We start from the raw sequence: 18,018 nt of genomic DNA, 5'->3' as shown, positions 1-18,018 counted from the left end.
TAATTTCAGCTCCACTTTTTCCATGCCACAGAGCACAGTTGCTCCCTAAGACGGCCTAAGGTGGCAGTTTTCACCCTATCATGCTGTTGCCCAACTAATGAGAATGCCACAGTCTGTTTTCTAAAGACAAAATATGGCTTCAACATGACTTTTAAGGGTAGGCGCTAATCGAATAGTAGTAGCATCATTACATTCCTGTTAAAAGATGCATTCTGTTTTTCCAGAAGAGAAAAAGAACCATTCACTAGTGATATGGTACAGCTGTATGTATATGTACAGGTCTCAGATTGCTTAAGAGTTACCCTCTGCATTCTAATTTCTGATCATCAAAGCAAGGCCATTCTTTCCTACCCACTTTTCCACATAACCAAAGCATTCTCAGGAAGGGGGCGCACCACTAATGTTCTCATGAATGGCTCACCACCAGTGCAGGCATGATCAAACCCTCTCCCAAATCTCTTTTACAATCATCTATGCCCCTGTACCAAAACAATTTCTTAAACCACTACGTATTTAAATACTCTCTAAGAAATCAATGATCAATTACAAGAAGCCAGAGAGTTTTCTCCTTTCTATTTGCACTGTAACTTGTAAGCATCTACTTGCCTGCATCCCTTAATGATCCTCCTTCATTCTCTGCATGCAAGACAGGGCATCTGAAGCTCTAAGTTTGGTAAATTCTTTCTGACTCTCGGTGGGTGCTGGATTAAGAATCTCAGAAATACTCAGAATTACCAAAAAGGTCCCTTGAAGTTTCAAAAATCTTAGGAATGATTAAGTAACCAAACCTGATTAAAATCGATCCCCTTGATCAATTTATTGCAACATGATTGTGCATGATGTTTTCTGATAAATGCCCTGTAGTGTATTATTAAAAAGCAAAGCTCTTGGAGTCACCAGCAATTTGCTAACGGTTGGTTTATGAATTACTAGGTCTGCAGACGCAAGACATGGATTAGTGAGGTTCTTCTATTGGACTGAAAATATAAACTATCACATATGCAGGAGGAAATGGAACCGTGGTTGCAGTAAGAACCATAGTATTGAATTTCTACAACCACAATATTGCAGAAAAAATGTTTAAAACGTCATATAAAAGTTATCAAATATGGAGACCTGTGAATTTAAAAATAGAATCCAGGCTCATTTCACTGTAAAGTGACATTTTTGATGTATAATATTGCTGTTATGTGAAACTAGGAGCCAAAGAGACTAGATGAAACTTTGGTAGTCAGCCTTACACGTTTATCCATCTGGACTAGAGCCATTTCTTAACACCCGAAGATATGCAAGCATTATGGCTTACAAACACTGATCGGGAAGTTGCAGTACAGCTGGCTCTGTGTTATTTGATATTCAGTAACTGCCAAACAAAAACACTTCCTTCCCTTGCTCCCTTCTTCCTTGACACAACACTCAAGCCCCCAAAGGCAGGAATACCTATTGTAAACACATCGCTGCTCATTTCACTTGCAGGTGCCTAAAGTGCTTCAGATGATGCTGCCCATTAGAATACTGCTCCAAGATGGCCGCTTACGTGAAACAATCAGGCAAAGTATCCGGTGTCCTGCCTGGGCAAAGATTAAGTCTAACCTTTCAAAACAAAAAGAACTACCAGGATTCTTTGTTTTTTCCCTTGAAATATGAAACTGCAAGTTCTGGCAGGGAAGGAAGAAGAGAAACTCCCCCTTATCATCACCATCACGATGGCTTCCTTCTCTTTCGTGGCTGGCTGGGTCAGATGACCAGGCTCCTGCTTTGTGTTTTATACCTGGGCGATGACAGCCACCAGGGTGATATGGACCAAAGTACAGTGTTCAAACATGACTGGTAGAGAAATGGTCATTTATCACTGTTTTGTTAAAAAAACTTTTATAAAGTTAACAAACCAAGGCTGTTGATCCCTGAATTAGAAAGTTGATTTGCTTGATTATTTTCCAAGTGTGAGGTGGGAAGAAAGAGGGGAAGAGCCTCTAGTAGTGCTTTTGTGTATGTTGCTGATGCTCTAGTTTTGCAACATCTTGGGAGCATCTTCTGATCTGGTGATGTGGCATTTCGTGAATCTAAGTACCAGTCCATGGCCCTGATGCTGGTTACTTATGGCCCAAAGGGGAAGAGGGTCTGCCCCCTACCCCTCGCTGTTTCAATCTGGTCCAGTAGTGGACACAGAGCCCTGGGCAGTTTCCCCAGAAGCAACTGTCTCTTCTTGTGAAGGTGATTCTTCCTCGGCTTGTCCCCGAGATGTGACAGTCGTTTCAGGGGAGATGCTGTGAGGCCCCTCCAGGGGTATACAGCCAGGGTGGTTTTTGCGAAAGTGCTGATTCAAGATGGCCTGAAAGGGGAAACTTTTGCCACAAACATGACAGTGAAAAGGCTTGTTGCCTGTGTGCTTGCGGATGTGGTATTCCAGCTGATCTTTCCGGGTATATTTCTTGCCACACATGCGGCAGACAAACGGTGTGATCCCCATGTGCAGGCGCATATGGCGGTCCAGGCTCCCCTTCTGGTTGAAAGATTTGGCACAGTAGATGCAAGTGAGACGGGGGTTGTACCGGAACCACCGCTCAGATACTTCCTGCTCTCGGAGATACTCCACATAGCCACTTACTCCCATCATTGCTGACTCTTCTACCTGTACCAGGTGAGGACAACAAGCAAGTGAGACTATTTAAGGATATACAGTAAAGGACATCAAATCGTTTTTTACTTTTGTCTCTATGCTAAATGATTTTTAGCAGAGATCCAAACAGTGAATTAATTACTACCCAAAAGTAAAGATTTTAAGATAGGAATTTTTTAGAACATTGAGGCCACTCTACTCTATTACCATAAAAGAACAGGACAAACGAGTTACTTTCTGGCTGAAAAACCTCACACTTATTAACCTCCTGCTAAATTTTTAAGTTATGGTCATAGGAGAATCTAAGCCCACTCATAACATCCATTTGGACTCTAATTTGCAATCAGAATCTAGACAACCTGGTAGGTACTTTTGGCAGTGTTGGTCCAATAGAACTTTCTGTGATGATGGAACTATCTGATAATCTGCACCATCTAATATAGTTGTCATCACACACATGTGGCTACTGAGCATGTGTAATATGCTAGCGTGACTGAGGAACTGAATTTTTCATTTTAATTGCTTTCAATTAATTAAAATTTAAATAGCCACATGACATGGCTAATGGCTACTGTATCTGAGTACAGAATACACTATGGCAAATACATTATAAATCATATTTTTGGCATTATCATTAATACCAAAATTTAACCCAGCAGTAACTAGCTTTATAAAAATGTATGTAACTTGTAGGTGACAACGTTCCTTTTTATCCCAAAATATTTTAGTACCGCATCAACATATTTTTTTTCTAAAGACTGATCAACATTTAAGTGACCTCAGAGAAAATTAGCAAAAGAATTGGGAAACTAGACTGAGATATGAATTTACTAACTTAGTTATTCCTTCCTATAACCTCTTCACAATTTGATATCCAGTAAGTATTTACCAACTGGCTCTTGTCTCCCAAATACAATGACAGGTGCTACAGAGAAAGAAGTACAAGACCTGATTTCTGATTTTGTCTTCTGAACAGAAAGATAAAAGTGAACAAAAAACAGACAAAACAAAGAGAAGTAGGGGGAATACATATTCCTAATGATACTGCTAATTCACTCCAATCTCTCTTAATTTACAAAGTATCTCCCTACTAAGTTACATTTCTTGCATTGTGAAATAGAATTACTTAAGACATTCAAAACAAGCAATTACTGTAAAAGCATTAAAACTCTGCTGGTGCTACTTAGATAACTAAGCCTTTACGTTATTGAAAAATAAATGCTTTCCTTTTCTGATTTAATTTTAAATCTCATCTATTTACTAATGGCTCGCTGGGTCTTCACTGCTGTGTGCAGGCTTTTCCTAGTTGTGGCGAGCAGCGGCTGCCCTTCGTTGTGGTGTACGGGCTCTAGGCATATGGGCTTCAGTAGCTGTGGCACACAGCCTTAGTCTCTCCATGGCACGTGGGGTCTTCAGGGAACAGGGACTGAACCCACGTCCACTGCATTGGCAGGCAGATTCTTAACTAATGGACCACTAGGGAAGTCCGTAATTTTTTTTTTAATTGAAGAGGAAATATATATAGTTTAAAACTTACTCAGTTTTAGACACAACAGTATATTGAATCCTCATCACCCAACAATTTCAACCCATGAACAATACTGTTTTTTCTTTACCTTCACCTATTTGTCTTTTTCACATTATTTTTTGAAGAAAATCTCAGGCATAATTTCATGTGTAAATATTCTAGTATGTATTTTTAAGAGATGAGGATTCTTTTTCTCTTAATGTAATTAAAATACCACTATCACACCTAAACCCCCCCCCAGTAATTCCTTAATATCAATTAAGTAAAATCTTAATTTTGTTTTACCTAATCTGAACATAATCTAAATAGTGAAAGTATTTAATATATGAAATAAACAAGCCTTCCTCCTGTCTGAAAGCTAGAAGGGAGAGGGAATACTGAATTCTTTTGAATGAATAATTGAAAAATCTTGCATTTATAAATGCTTTGCATTAAAAATTCTGTATTAAAATATCCCTATTCATAAATTTCTGATTTATTTATCCTGCTTACTTCTGAAGTCATTGTGTGTGTGTATATACATAACACATGTTTTATGTATAATGTTTTGAACAAAAAATATATACATATACACAAATATATATAAGCATTTAAAGTATGTAGGAGGAAAACACATATATCCAGCAGAGGGAGAGTACCAATGCAAAGAGGAGAATATGTAAAAGCTGACTCTGGATTAACTGGAGAAAGTTGAATCTACCAACTAATCTTACACCCTTTTCTTGACTTCTAAAAGTGCATTTTATATCCTTTCACATTTGTTAGCCAATAGTGTTCTTCAGTATTTCCAACAGAAGAGAAGCAGTTTTCAGCAGGTTTGGGAAGCAGTATGTAAAGAAAAGCAAGGACTGGTAAGGCTTTAGATGATTTTGATTTATTTCATATAACATTTCTGCTCTAATTCACTGGATAATCAAAACTGAACTCACATAAAGAATGAGGGATTATCCCACTAAAAGGTCCTGGATGAGCACTGACAAAGCACAGAATAACTTCTCTGAGGCTTAGTTTCCTCATCCATAAAATAATAAAATAAAAAAGTTAGCATATGTTTTGCCAATTCTATTGTATTCTTGTGAGAATCAAATGTGATAACAGTATACCTTGAGATATCCCTGAAGGCCTCTGGTTATACTTAACAGCAATTTAAGGGAGCTGGAACCTGGGTTTAAATCTGGGAACTTCCCTGGTGGTACAGTGGATAAGACTCGATGCTTCCAGTGCAGGGGACCCGGGTTCGATTCCTGGTCAGTGAACTAAGATCCCACATCCTGCAACTAAGCCTGCATGCTTCAACTACTGGTCCTGCACGCTCCAGAGCCACCGCACCACAGTGAGAGAACCATGCACCACAACGAAAACCCAGCGCAACCCCCACCCCCCAAAAAAGGTACAAGCAAACAACAAATCTGCATCCTACTTATTATTTGATTTTGAACGACTTATTTAACTACTCTGTGCATCAGCCTCTCCATTTGTAAAATGAATATAATAACAGCATCTACCTTCAGCAGATGCTATGAGCACTGAATGAATTAATACATTAAAGCACTTAGCATATGTTAGCTATTATTAAACAATGTTAGCTATTATTAAACATTACAAAAATTCCTAATACTATTCATAATCTTGAGGGTACCAATTCCCTAAAAAAAAGAAAAAAAGGCTTAACTTTAAGGAAAATAGTGTCATAGGAGTACTGTCCACAAAAAGAAAGTAAATTTATTCTGGTTATCTATCATGAACCACAATCAGAAAACTCACACACTAGGATCAATTTCATCTAAAAATTACTGCAATAAAGTTGCAATAAAAGAGAAAATAAATGAGCATAAAATGTATACTGGTCTTTGTCATAGGCAATAATGCATCTTTGGTAGTTTTTATTCCTCTGAACTCTAAAAAGAAGAAAGGACAAATATGGCTGCCACATGGTTGTCTCTATCAAAAAGAGGTGAATCAGACTTCCCTGGTGGCCCAGTGGTTAAGAATCTGCATGCCAACGCATGGGACACAGGTTTGATCCTGGTCTGGGAAGATTCCACATGCCTTGGAGCAACTAAGCCCTCAAGCGACACCTAGTGAGACCCCAGGCTACAACTACTGAAGCCTGAGCGCCCCAGAGGGCGCAATGAGAGGGGCAATGAGAGGGCCAAGCACAGCAACTAGCGAGTAGCCTGTGCTTGTCGCAACTAGAGAAAGACCACACACAATAATGAAGACCCAGTGCAGCCATAAATAAATTAATAAAAAGTGGATCATTTCACTTTTCCCACTTGGCAATTCCCTAGTAGACTGTAAACTCTTTACACACAGGGACAATCCTACATTGCTGAATATGTTAGAACCTGACAGTCCCTGATATGTAGCTGGTGTTCAAGAACTGTTTTCTAAATGAATTATTCCATACAATGAACAAATTCCATATAAATGGATGCTTTCCATAGTTTCTAAAATAAATACCAGTCTAGATTCTTGACAAAGGCTTCACAGCTGTCCATAATCCAAATCTTCAGTTACTGATCAGAGACTCAAAGAACTGATAGGAATTCAAAAATCATCTGATTAGTTCTTAATTTTATTTAATGATCTCTAAAACTGAGGACTTAATTTAGTAGCTGTCTCTTTATTGGGCCCCTACTCAGTAATTTTAGCTACTCAGAACTACTTAGAGGTAAAACAACTCCCATTTAGTGGCACCTGATAAGACGACATGAGATACTAAGATCAGAAAATGTGGGCTCTGCTATCAAGGAGATTTCAATTTAGGAGACAAATTAATGTAAATCAGAAAAGAATCATTTATATGAGTCAGTAGAGAATTAGGAAAAAATTATACAGTACCACATGTAAATGCTATAGGGTTTAAGAAGGGGAGATTAAAGGGAATAGTTAGGACAGATGGAACTAGGAGTCCAGCCTTGCGTGGACCCAGATGCCTGAGGGAGTATTCCTGACTCAAGAGGCAGAGACAGAAGTCTGATGTGGTTCTGAGGCACAGAGTCTTGTCTGTTTGGGATGGTTAATGCTGATAAATGGTAGGAAAAGCCAGGTTTGACAGATTATAAATAACTTAGAAAATCAGACCAAGTATTTAACCTTCCTGTGGTAGAAAAAGGAAAAAGCCGTAGAATGTTTAGAATAAAGGAGTGACCTTAGTTTTTTCTAGTCAAATCACTCTTATAATCAAGAAGCTCTTCAAGCCTGTTAAAATTTGTTCTTACTATAATGTAAGTCATGTCCTGTTTTGGTTCTCTATGGTGAGAAAACAGTAACTGGTGAGTAGACGCACCATAGTAAACTTTCATGCATGTTAAGGCATATATTAAACTCATCTCTTAATTACAGACAATACTGCTTACCTTCTATTTCTTTACAGCCTGTACCTTCTGTTTCAGTCTGGTAAACACCCTTGTAGAATTTCAAAGTTTTATTCCTATCCTATTCACATATGGAATAAATTATCTCTTTCTAATTACTTTAAAAACCACACTTAAACTCTCCTGAATAACACTTCCCTTAAGTGGATATTGATTCCTATAACTGCATTTTAAGCACTCCTATTCCCACAACACCATTACTTAAGTCAATATAGTCTCTCTTTTTTTTTTTTAAGTCTATGTAGTCTTATCTGTATGTGCTTTGTGTATTTGTTAGTCTTATGCCCACATTAAATTGTAAGGTCTGTCTCACTGCTGTATTTGTTTTTACAATAGTTTTGGTCACATAATCATCACATTCTATTGGAGAGATGAGGAGAAAAAGAGCCCTAATAATATGAGTAAATTTACTTTTCCTTCAAGTTCTTAAACACTTTTTCTCACACCTTACGAAGACTAAAAAATTCTTTTAATGGTTACGATTCCTTTTCTGGTACCAAACAGCATGATAATATACATATAGATACAGTTGATAACAATGTCTTGCTGCTGTTACTACACTATATACATAATAAACATCCAATGGTTTAGATAAAAAATAAAAAAGATACTATCAGTATTGTGCAGAAGATAAAAAATTAGCTATGCAATCTTAATCTACCAGTGTTTCCTTTTAAAGGGCCACAGTGTTTGTAATTTATTGTGTTCTACTTGTTGAGTTCACCAACTTTTTAAAAACCAATCTTCAATGATAGACACCTGTGAGAAAATATAAACAAAAATACCAACTAACTATACTTATACTATTTGCTAAGGAGTCACAAATTAAAGACATCATTTCTACCCTTTCTAAAACATTTTAGTCTAACAAGACATTTAGGAAGAAAATAAATGAAAGGATACAAACATACTAAAAAGCAAGCAGGATATAAAAATGCATAAGCAATTTGTTAACAAATACACAATACATATAAACTAGTAAATATGTAGTCTTATAACCACATATGTACAAAATCAAACTTTCTCCATCCCAGGTCCTAAATTACCTGCATGAAGTTTTCAGAGGTTATTTTTATTACTCTTAGGCTACACACTGGCTCCTATAATCAGGAAAGAGTTCCACAATCTTATCCTTTTCTACTTCCCAAACTCTGCTGACACCAAAAGTGCATTTCCTGCATGCTCACAAGCAAAAATAAAGAGAAAAGTAATCAAATGCAGCATTTATTTAACAAGACATCTTTCCTCTCTTATTCATTATATTATGTTCACACAAGGTAGCAACTTCTTCAATCACCACAGCAATCTCAAATCTACTACATACCTGGGAAGTGGGTTGCTTAGGTTCGTCCATTCTCCCAGGAGACTCACTTCTGGCTCTGTGTCTCTCCGTCAAGGGAACAACACTGCCAGAGGGGCTAAATCTGTTGGAAGAGGAGCACAAAGGGGACTAACAGGAAAGTAGTGTCGAGGAGCTTAAAAACTGGTGACGTCTGCCTCCTTTATAGTCTACGAAGGGGGAACAAATTGAACAACAGACTTCTAAGAAGTCCTTTCATGGAGTCAGTATAGAATCATGAATACAGTAAGAAGGCTTCTCAGGTGGCGTCAGTGGTAAAGAACCTGCCTGCCAACGCAGGAGACATAAGATACACAGGTTTGATCCCTAGGTCAGGAAGACCCCTGCAGGAGGGCATGGCAACCCACTCCAGTATTCTTGCCTGGAGAATCCCATGGACAGAGGAGCCTGGCGGGCTACAGTCCAGGGGGTCATACACAGTTGGACATGACTGAAACGACTTAGCACACCAGCATGAAATAAGAACAGTTTGCCCTACTAAATTTTTAACAAATAAAAAATGACATAGCTGATAGACCATATGATCTGGTGAAGCTAAGGCTAAACATAAGCTTCTATCCTTATGTTAAGTACTAGAAGACCAAAAAGGAATAAATTAAAACTAGGTCCTTTGTTTCTTCTATGTAAACTTTAGGTTTTTGGTTAATCCTTTCCCCAAGTCCCATGATAATCTGCTATATATTTCAGGCTGTTGATATAGACTGTGAAGATCAAAAACCTTTGCTTTTAAAGCTATTTAGTTTCTGATACAGTTCTAATAGGGGAACAACAATGCTAATACAGGTGACAGTAAGTATTAGGCTCAAGAATATTTTAACTATTAAGGACAGAAGAAGGAAAATACTAAACCAAGACCAACTGAAGTAGATACAGTATATACTCTCTAAATTTTGTTTTGCTTTTTGTTTTTTTTTTCTTTTCCTTTTTTTACTCTCTGAATTTATGACACATTTATCTCTCAAGACCAGATGTGAACCAAAGGAATATCTTCTTTAGTTACCATTGTTAATTCACTCAATTTTAAACTTTTAAGAAAAGAAAAGAATATTACCAATCTAAGTTGGTAGTACTTCTCTCTTTAAGACTTTTTCAACTTAGGTTAAAATTATTGTTACTTCCCCCCAAAAGAATATTCTAACAATGGCAATGTATTAGAAAGAGAAAAATAGGGCATAGGGCATAGTAGCACTGGTGAAAAAAAGAAACTCTCAGGTTTACGGTAGCAGCTGTCATCATTGAAAGAAAACGGAAGAGATATAGTCAAATGACAAGTGAAAAAAAGGAATGAAAAACACTCAAAAAGCTTTTCTTTGGAATTACTGTGATTATGCTAAAAAGAACCATCACTGCTAGTACCATACTTCCTCAAATCTCGTACAAGGGGAGGCAAAGAAAGGTAAACTGCTACAAAGGAAAGTGAAACTCCCAGAGGCCACCTACCTGTGTGAGAACCTACCAAGAAAGGGCAATGCTGTCAGATTCACAGTTGATGATCAGCTCTCTTCCTGGAATTCCGAAGAGGCCCTGGCAATTACTGATCCTAGTGTGACTGCAGATGCTACTCTGATTCATGAAGTGTCTAACTTTACCATAGTTCTCACAACACTGTGAACACTTCAGAACTAGGAGCTTCCTGCTTTAAAAAAATTAGAATGCAAGTCTTTTGGCACACTTTCAGTTTCCCCAACATAAACTTATTTTGATGAAGAACATCAAGTAAGGAAGATGCTCTTTGTGTCACAGAGGGCCTGCTTTAGCTATGTCTACACAGTAAGCCACTAGATGGGCAAACAAAACAACTTACCTGTCAATCTCACTGCTTGTTGGCCTAGCCACCTTGGCTCCTGAAGATCCTAAAGTATAATTTTCCTGTCCTACAGAACCATGGCCTGTGGTGTCAATCACCATGGCCGTGACTTCCTCTGCACTACTCCCATCTTCTCCGGAAGGCTGATTCTCAGGCCCAAGCCACTCCTCTAGATTTTCCGTTTTGATGTGTACTGCTCCCAGGACTCTAACTTCATCGTCACTCCGGGCGCCTCGGTCTGCTACCCCTGTCTCCACGTACCACTGTCCTGCTCGGTTGATCCGAAGAATGGGTTCCCGGCTCTCTACATCAGAACTCTGTTCAATTATCTGCGGGCTGGTGGACTCCTCGGGAGGACTGAGCTCCCGGATATCCAGGACAGCACTCACCTGACCTCGCCGGTTTCCCTTGGGGGTATTATGTCGGGGGCTGAGGGAGCGGTTTAGATTTGGTGTAACTCTGTGAGACTCCGGAGGTCCCTCTGCATGCTTGGTCCTCGTTTGACTTAATTCGGCTTCAACCTCAGCCACGTTAATTTTGAAATGAATGCCCTCCAGGATCTGGGTACATTTGTCTATAATATGCTGCATCTGCAGAAAACTGGCAGCGGTCAGGTAGCTGATGATATCCGCCAGCTGCAGGCATATCCGCCCCGTGTAACAGAAAGAAAGGAGCTGTTCAAAAACAGTCGGGTTCTTGATGACTGAAATGGAGACAGTACTCATCTCATTCAAGGACATATGATCCCGGAAGTAGGGGGAGCTGGCAGCCAGGACCACCTTGTGAGCCCGAAAAGCTTGTCCTTGCACGTTGACCACGATGTCACAGAGACGGCCCTGCATGCGCAGCTGGTTCAAATGGCTCAGGACAGAGTTGCTGAAGTCAGGGATCTCCAGCTGTATGTTCCCACTTTTCTCCATGGTCGTGCCTGAGGGTGTAAGCAGGCATTCAACCCTGCTGCGAGAAAACCGAACCCTCATCAGTAATTATAACCACTCCTTTGCAATTCAAACCTATTTAAAAATATTATTCAGTGAAATTTCTAAATCTCCAAGTAGACAAAGATACCTTCCTTATGTTTAAATATGGAAAAGAAATATCAACAGGTTGAGTAGGTTAGGTTTCAAAGCAAGATGCCATTACAACTAAAAAGATTGTTTAGAAAAAAAAATTGTTAGACTTCTAAAAATTCAAGTTATGCCCATACTTTCCTTATTAACAAGCTATGTAACATCAAAACTGAAGTTCAACAGTATAGAGGGGATAAAAGAAAACCAGTGCGACAATTTTTATTTTCTAAATGTTGATCATAAGGTATTTGCACACAATATAATGAAACAGCTTTCTGAATAAATTTAATTATACACAGGTGGGCGATCAAATACCCCGCTGAACATTTTACTACTTGCTGCATGAATTAACGTTTATTATTTTACAAAGTGACCAATATCCCACATAAGCCATTATATCTAAGCTGAAGAGTCAGAGCCCACACAAAAAGACTTTGGGTTTAGCACTTGGAGGCCAACTTTAGGTTAGGAAAAACTCCAAGTTTTGTCAGGACGAAAATGCAGATTACTTGAAGAAGTTCACCCTCAGGATTAGGAAAGGGTAGATAAAGCTGCCTCTATCTAAATCCAAAGTTGGAATTTTTAGGGTGGTAATGATACTTTGATTCTATAGTTTAGTTGCCCAAAGCTGGTGAAAAACAGCATTTACCAAGTATAGTCAATAATTTTACTTTAAAAGATTTTTAGAACAACATCTGAACCAATAAGCCTGTAACTGCATCCAATAATCTTCACCAGTTGAGAGTAGTTTGTATAAATCCCATTAGAAAGACACTGACTTGAGCACACATAGTTACCTAAGATCTGAAAGTTCAGTAAGTTATTCTGACAAGCTCACAGTATTGCCCGAAATTACAACACACTTATCAGTAAATAGGGAAGTGTATACACTGCGTTCAAGAACCAACTTTAGCCAATCTGACCTTTTTCCAAAGCGTTTTTGTTTGTTTTGAGACTTTTAATCCAATAAGAGCCTCTGTCGATGCCATCATGAATTCAGATGTTTATTTTGGAGCCTACACCAGCGCCTTTTTTTGTTTGTTCTTTCCGGCAATTCCCCAGTGAGGAGGAAGCCCCTGGAGTAAGGTCTTTTTCTACCGTCGGCACTGGAGGGGTGAGAGCTGCAAGAGGGAGAATCGGGAACGGCATGGGGTTGGCCACTCCGGTACTCAAGTGGCTTTAGCCCGCATTGGGAAGCGTGGGGAACGGAGAACAGGCAGAGGGGCGTAATGTCACTGAGGAGCGGGGGCGGAGAGAAGAGGAAGGCGAGCGGATCGGGAGCGAGCAATCAGGTGAGGGTAGAGGACCGGGAAGGGGGCGGCGCCCCGGGACCCGGTCCAGGCGGCAAGCGTAAGCAGGCGGGGAGCTGCCCAGAGGTGGGTGTGTGTATCTGGGTGTGTCGGGCTGCCGTGGGGGAGGGGGCCGCCCATCCCGGGGTCCTGAGGGAGGGGCCCGCGAGGGGGCGGGTCCCACAGCTCGACGCGGCCCGGGGCCAAGAGGGTGGAAGGTCTCCGGGTTCCTTGAGGTGGGGTGGAGGGAAGTGGCTGAGCGCCCCAGGGGTAGGCTGCGGTGGAGACCGGGCGAGGCGGCCCCAGTGCAGGGCAGCGGGACTACCGTGTGGGGCCCGAGCCCAGTCAAGGAGCAGCACCTACCTCCGGGGGTGGAAATGGGCCGGAATGGGCCGGAACACCGTCCCGGAAGTGAAACCCCCCACCCCCTCCCCCGGAGCGGGCGACGTGCCGGAAGGAAATCACTCACCCTTATAACCGCCCCCCCTTCCCCCTCCCCCAGCGCTTTCCGTCCCTCGCGCCCCCTCCCCTTTCTTCCCCTCCTCCTCAGTCTGTAGGAGGGCGGGAACCCTGCATCACGTGGGCAACTGTATCCCCGCCCACAACGGTGAGGTGGGGCGGGGCCGAGGGCGGGGCCGAGGGGCGGGCTTGGAGGACGGGACGGGGCTGCGGCTAGAAGAGGAGGAAACTGAGACCGAGGGGGAGGAGCTGAAGCCGTCTCTGGAGGGGAGTGTGCGTCATGACGTCATGGCGCAGAATAGTTATATACAGGCGCCTGTGCGCCATCTCGGTCTTTTGTGGCTGCGAGCCGGCTGTTCTTTTGATTTCTGATGCTGAGTAAGTACTTAGCCTGATCCCTCCAGCTCTTAGCAGTTTGGGTATGCTTGAGTTGGCTGGTATGCCTAGGCCACTTGCACGCCATCGCAGGACTCTCAAGATGAGATGGTGGAGGATTGCGAGTTGAGTGCGGGGACGATCTAGTTTATACTCTTTGGGTTATAGGGCCTAACTGCGGAGAAAACCGCAGCTGGTTTGCTCTGCCTCTGATGAAGCCTGTGTTGGTAGGGACATCTGAGAGTGTTGATGAATGCCAACGGCTCTGATGGCGGCGCAACCCGACTCACCGAGTTGGTCTTTGTTAATGACCTGGGAATGAACCTTCCTCGGCCTCCTGTTCTCGGGAAGGCCACGTGGTTCTTTAAATGGCGGCGTTTCGCATTGCACCAATTTTGTCATTGCTTATCCTTAATTGTGTGTTGTTCTCATGCACTAATGGGTGGGTAAACGATTTGTGTACATATGTAAGTGACGTAATCTTAAAGCAGAATATATTTCTAAAATTTCTCACCTTTTCGTAGGAACCGCTGCAGGCATGACTCCAGTGTGGATTTTGATGGCTTCTGGTGGGCAGGTAAGAAACTGCTGAATACAGTGGGAAGCGTCGAATCTTAGATGTGGTCTTTAAGCCTGTGATGGTTTACAGAGTAGTGGACAGAAGGGATTTCTGAGAATTTCTATTCTGAGGCTTAAATACTTGAGACAATGATTAGGTTAGCACCATAGTATATTTCATTGGATACTCTTTTTTTGTTTTCTAGTTGTGTACCAGAAGGATGACAGCTACTGCTGGGGTGAGTTACTGAAATTCCCTCACAAGGGAAGGTTAGGTTCAAAGTCCACTGAATGTGCCACAATGATGACAGTTTATTTGCTACTCTTGACTATGAGGATGACGAGAATTATTACCACCATTATTCTAACTGAGGCACACGAAGTGGCTGTTCGGAGAACACAGAGATTGCACCTTCCTTGACGTGAAACTTTTCTTCCCAGGTCTTGCTCAAGCTTGCTGTACCTATGAGCAGACAGGTGAGAAACCATTTTTTATAATCCATATTTACCTACTACTATGAATTTTTTAAAAAAGGGACTAGTGAGTGCCAGGCGGATACTGGTGATTATATTAGGAACTTACCCCCTCCCTTCTTTTCAAATGTTAATCTCTGCATTCTTTTATTATAATGATTACTAGGGGGAATCTGAAGAAACAGATACTGTGATGGTTGCATAGTTCAACAGATAGGAATCATGAAAGAGAAACCGTTTTATCTGATGTATCTGAGTTAGTAAAACTTGCTGGTATTAGATGTAAACTACTACTACTAATCTAGTTTCTCTTTGTTTGTAGCCATTAAGCAGACTTGGCTGGAAGTTGAAGAGGTAAGTAAAATTTCCAGTGAACTAAACTGGGCAAACACGACAGAATGCCACTAATGACTTTTTAGGGTTGCCTTCTAATGCATGGGAAGCAATCCTACCTTGAAATGTTTGAAAAGTGTACTGAAAGCATTAAATAAAAGCCAGTTCCTTATCCTGTCTTAAAAATGGCCTGTATGATGATAAGCAGATGCTGACTGAATATGAAGGTCTTAATTAGCTCTATCTGATTTCAGGCATTTTTTAAATTTGTGGGGAGAAAATTTATCTTTGGCTATTAGAAAACCACTCTTTTATTTCTTAGGTGAACTTGAATCCTTAACCTGTCAAAAACAGTTGGCCTGACTTTTTGGTGAGTACTAATGTCAAAAACATTGTTACAAAGACTGCTGATGAAGTTGAATGCTTAACTACCAAGCTAATCTGCCTGGTTTGTAAGTGCATGTTTGAGCATGCTATGAAAAGGATGAAACAGGGTTTTTGTAATGATGTTGAGCAAATGTCTGACCTGAAATTAGCATGTTGACAAGTCTAACACTGAAGGACCCTTTGACAAAATACTTGAGAATTTAACAGTAAGATTGACATTTTAATGAAAAGGTCTTTTTCCTTACAGATGATGGCTACATGATTTTTTCTATGGATGACTTCTTTGGGGTAAGACACGAAAACACTGCTGGCATTTGGGCTTACATTGTTTCTGAAATGTGCTGGTCCAAGTAGTTGACCTTTGATGGTGTTTTCTGATGTTGGACAGATCAATGTTACCTAATTACTAAGCAAGGTACTGTTAGTGATGATTTTTATAATAAAACAGATGGGAATCTCTCTGAAAAAGAATGAAGTTTTTAAAAACTGAAACAGTACCTTGAATCACTATAGTATTTTGAAATCTGTTACTACTTATTAAAAGTAATTTATTTTCTGCAGGTGTGAAGATAGGTATTGACTACAATGCAAGGAATGAGGAGTTCTAACCAAAGGTACTGAAGTCTCAAGTTTGGCTTTTGTGTTTTGTGATTTAAAGCCGATACAATGATGAAAACATAGTTCAGCAGACTAACAGTGATGAGCAAACACTGTCTTTCGCTCCTATCTGATGTATCTGGCTGCAGCAATTCTGTTTTATACCCTTGAAAGTGGAAATTAGTCAATTAGTCCTTGTCTCACTGAAATGTTCAGGATCTGGATAAGTATAATGTAAATATCCTATACAGTTAATTTCAGGATTAGGAATTAATATTTTGATAATAGACTAAAACTGAGGAAATTTCCATGTCATAACTGTAGACAACACCGGAATGAGTTACTCAGCTGATGTTTTAGAGCAGTTCAGGTTCACAGCAAAATGGAACAGCAGCTGCCTATATAGCATCCTCATCTCACTGTCAACATCTAGCATGAGATTGGCACTTAAGATTCTGAGTCTAGGGCTACAGTCCATGTGATCACAGTCGGACACAACTGAGCGCGCATACCACATATTGACTTACATTGGAGTTCAGTCATGTTGTATATTCTGGGTTTTTCCAAATGTATCATGAGAAAGATCCACCTTGCCCAGAACAGACTCACTGACCTAGAATTTTTTGAAAAATGTTAAAATGGGAGAAAGGGCAGATTGTTAAATGAATATTTTAATGGCATCATAATGTATATAATTTTACAATGACATGTTGTAAATGAAAGTCTTTATTCATTTTCAATCAGGCAGATGTTCTGTTGTCCTGAAGATTCAAGGTAAGTTATTTTCTGGTATTTTTGATGAGTTATAAGGTAACCAGTGATGTGATGATTCTGCCAAATGAATAGAATGATATCAACCATAAAACCGTTCCATTTTGATTCTGAGGTTACTTTAGCAACAAGTATCACATTTTTCTTTTCCTTTACTGTGATTTAACATATGACCATGTCTTTTCAGGGCATTTATGATACCAGTCAGACATAACAGGTAAGCCTCGAAAATAACTATACTGCTTTGTTTAAGAATATGTGATGATCTCAGCCCAACTTGAACTCTCTCACTGATAACTTGATGATGTTCAAAGATCTGATATTCTGTGTATCCCAAATGGCATTAGAATTGAAACATGGAAAGGGGACTAAAAGTGGCTTCTCTGTTCTTGCAGGCAGCCAGATGGATGCATGTGGGATAGAAGAGCAAACAACTATTAATTGGCTGCTGCTCTGCACAGCCTGTGGGATCCTAGCTTCCTGACAAGGGATCAAACCTGTGGCTGCTGCAGTGGAGGCTCAGCCCTAACCATTGGACAACCAGGAAATTCTCCAGCTTTCTGCTGTAATAAAGGTTTATAAATCATTCTGAAGTATGCTCATTTCAGTTTCATAAGGTGTAGGAAAATGGGGCACTGGTAATCAAGAAGATCGCATGGCATGTTTTTTGAGATCTTTAAGGTAAATACTACAGTTGTAACATCCTTCTTTTTAGAAAATGGATACTGGTTTTGCAGATTTTGGGGGTGTGGTTCAAGTTAATGAGAAAAGTAACTAGGCAGTGAGTTGCTAATTCCTAAATTACCAAGGAAACCATTAGTTCTGCCAACATCCAAAAGTGTTCAGTTCAGTCGTGCCTGACTGCGACTCCATGAATTGCAGCACGCCAAGCCTCCCTATCCATTACCAACCCATGTCCATTGAGTTGGTGATGCCACCCAACCATCTCGCCCTCTGTCGTCCCCTTCTCTTCTGCCCCCCATCCCTCCCAACATCAGGGTCTTTTTCCA

The 18,018-nt window shown here is 40.4% G+C and overlaps 2 protein-coding genes and 10 non-coding genes across 13 annotated transcripts in view; 11 read left to right on the top strand and 1 right to left on the bottom strand.

Moving 5' to 3' along the window:
- SERPINC1 (serpin family C member 1) overlaps nt 1-2,095 on the top strand; it is a 28,076-nt gene extending 25,981 nt beyond the window's left edge. The window contains exon 7 of the mRNA XM_065936082.1: nt 1,477-2,095. Within this exon, the coding sequence (XP_065792154.1) occupies nt 1,477-1,647 (171 nt within the window). The 3' untranslated portion in view covers nt 1,648-2,095. The remainder of the gene's footprint in view (nt 1-1,476) is intronic.
- Nucleotides 2,096-2,142: 47 nt separating this feature from the next.
- Nucleotides 2,143-13,436, bottom strand: ZBTB37 (zinc finger and BTB domain containing 37). Of its 2 annotated transcripts, none has more exons than XM_065936080.1 (4): nt 13,418-13,436; nt 10,693-11,649; nt 8,853-8,952; nt 2,143-2,632 (listed from the first exon to the last, which is right to left on the bottom strand). In XM_065936080.1, the coding sequence occupies exons 2-4, from the start codon at nt 11,613-11,615 to the stop codon at nt 2,144-2,146; spliced, it is 1,512 nt and encodes a 503-aa protein (XP_065792152.1). In that variant the 5' UTR covers nt 11,616-11,649; nt 13,418-13,436; the 3' UTR covers nt 2,143. The 2 variants fall into 2 exon arrangements, with proteins under 2 accessions (XP_065792152.1, XP_065792151.1); XM_065936079.1 differs by lacking the exon at nt 13,418-13,436 and adding an exon at nt 12,689-13,221.
- Nucleotides 13,437-14,086: 650 nt separating this feature from the next.
- Nucleotides 14,087-14,166, top strand: LOC136170120 (small nucleolar RNA SNORD74). Its single transcript, XR_010663564.1, has one exon. It is a non-coding gene; the product is annotated as a small nucleolar RNA SNORD74 (small nucleolar RNA).
- Nucleotides 14,167-14,518: 352 nt separating this feature from the next.
- LOC136170158 (small nucleolar RNA SNORD75) lies at nt 14,519-14,581 on the top strand. The gene has a single exon (XR_010663599.1). It is a non-coding gene; the product is annotated as a small nucleolar RNA SNORD75 (small nucleolar RNA).
- A 159-nt stretch (nt 14,582-14,740) lies between these two features.
- On the top strand, nt 14,741-14,822 carry LOC136170094 (small nucleolar RNA SNORD24). Its single transcript, XR_010663540.1, has one exon. It is a non-coding gene; the product is annotated as a small nucleolar RNA SNORD24 (small nucleolar RNA).
- A 283-nt stretch (nt 14,823-15,105) lies between these two features.
- On the top strand, nt 15,106-15,174 carry LOC136170155 (small nucleolar RNA SNORD77). Its single transcript, XR_010663596.1, has one exon. It is a non-coding gene; the product is annotated as a small nucleolar RNA SNORD77 (small nucleolar RNA).
- Nucleotides 15,175-15,442: 268 nt separating this feature from the next.
- LOC136170121 (small nucleolar RNA SNORD44) lies at nt 15,443-15,503 on the top strand. The gene has a single exon (XR_010663565.1). It is a non-coding gene; the product is annotated as a small nucleolar RNA SNORD44 (small nucleolar RNA).
- Nucleotides 15,504-15,751: 248 nt separating this feature from the next.
- Nucleotides 15,752-15,816, top strand: LOC136170157 (small nucleolar RNA SNORD78). The gene has a single exon (XR_010663598.1). It is a non-coding gene; the product is annotated as a small nucleolar RNA SNORD78 (small nucleolar RNA).
- A 240-nt stretch (nt 15,817-16,056) lies between these two features.
- On the top strand, nt 16,057-16,137 carry LOC136170112 (small nucleolar RNA SNORD79). The gene has a single exon (XR_010663557.1). It is a non-coding gene; the product is annotated as a small nucleolar RNA SNORD79 (small nucleolar RNA).
- A 161-nt stretch (nt 16,138-16,298) lies between these two features.
- On the top strand, nt 16,299-16,379 carry LOC136170122 (small nucleolar RNA snR60/Z15/Z230/Z193/J17). The gene has a single exon (XR_010663566.1). It is a non-coding gene; the product is annotated as a small nucleolar RNA snR60/Z15/Z230/Z193/J17 (small nucleolar RNA).
- A 670-nt stretch (nt 16,380-17,049) lies between these two features.
- On the top strand, nt 17,050-17,126 carry LOC136170116 (small nucleolar RNA SNORD47). Its single transcript, XR_010663560.1, has one exon. It is a non-coding gene; the product is annotated as a small nucleolar RNA SNORD47 (small nucleolar RNA).
- A 132-nt stretch (nt 17,127-17,258) lies between these two features.
- On the top strand, nt 17,259-17,335 carry LOC136170109 (small nucleolar RNA SNORD81). The gene has a single exon (XR_010663554.1). It is a non-coding gene; the product is annotated as a small nucleolar RNA SNORD81 (small nucleolar RNA).
- The last annotated feature ends 683 nt before the right edge of the window (nt 17,336-18,018 follow it).

Source organism: Muntiacus reevesi, chromosome 5 (assembly GCF_963930625.1).
Source record: "Muntiacus reevesi chromosome 5, mMunRee1.1, whole genome shotgun sequence".
NCBI lineage: Eukaryota > Metazoa > Chordata > Mammalia > Artiodactyla > Cervidae > Muntiacus > Muntiacus reevesi.
This window is presented reverse-complemented; position numbering and strand designations above follow the sequence as displayed.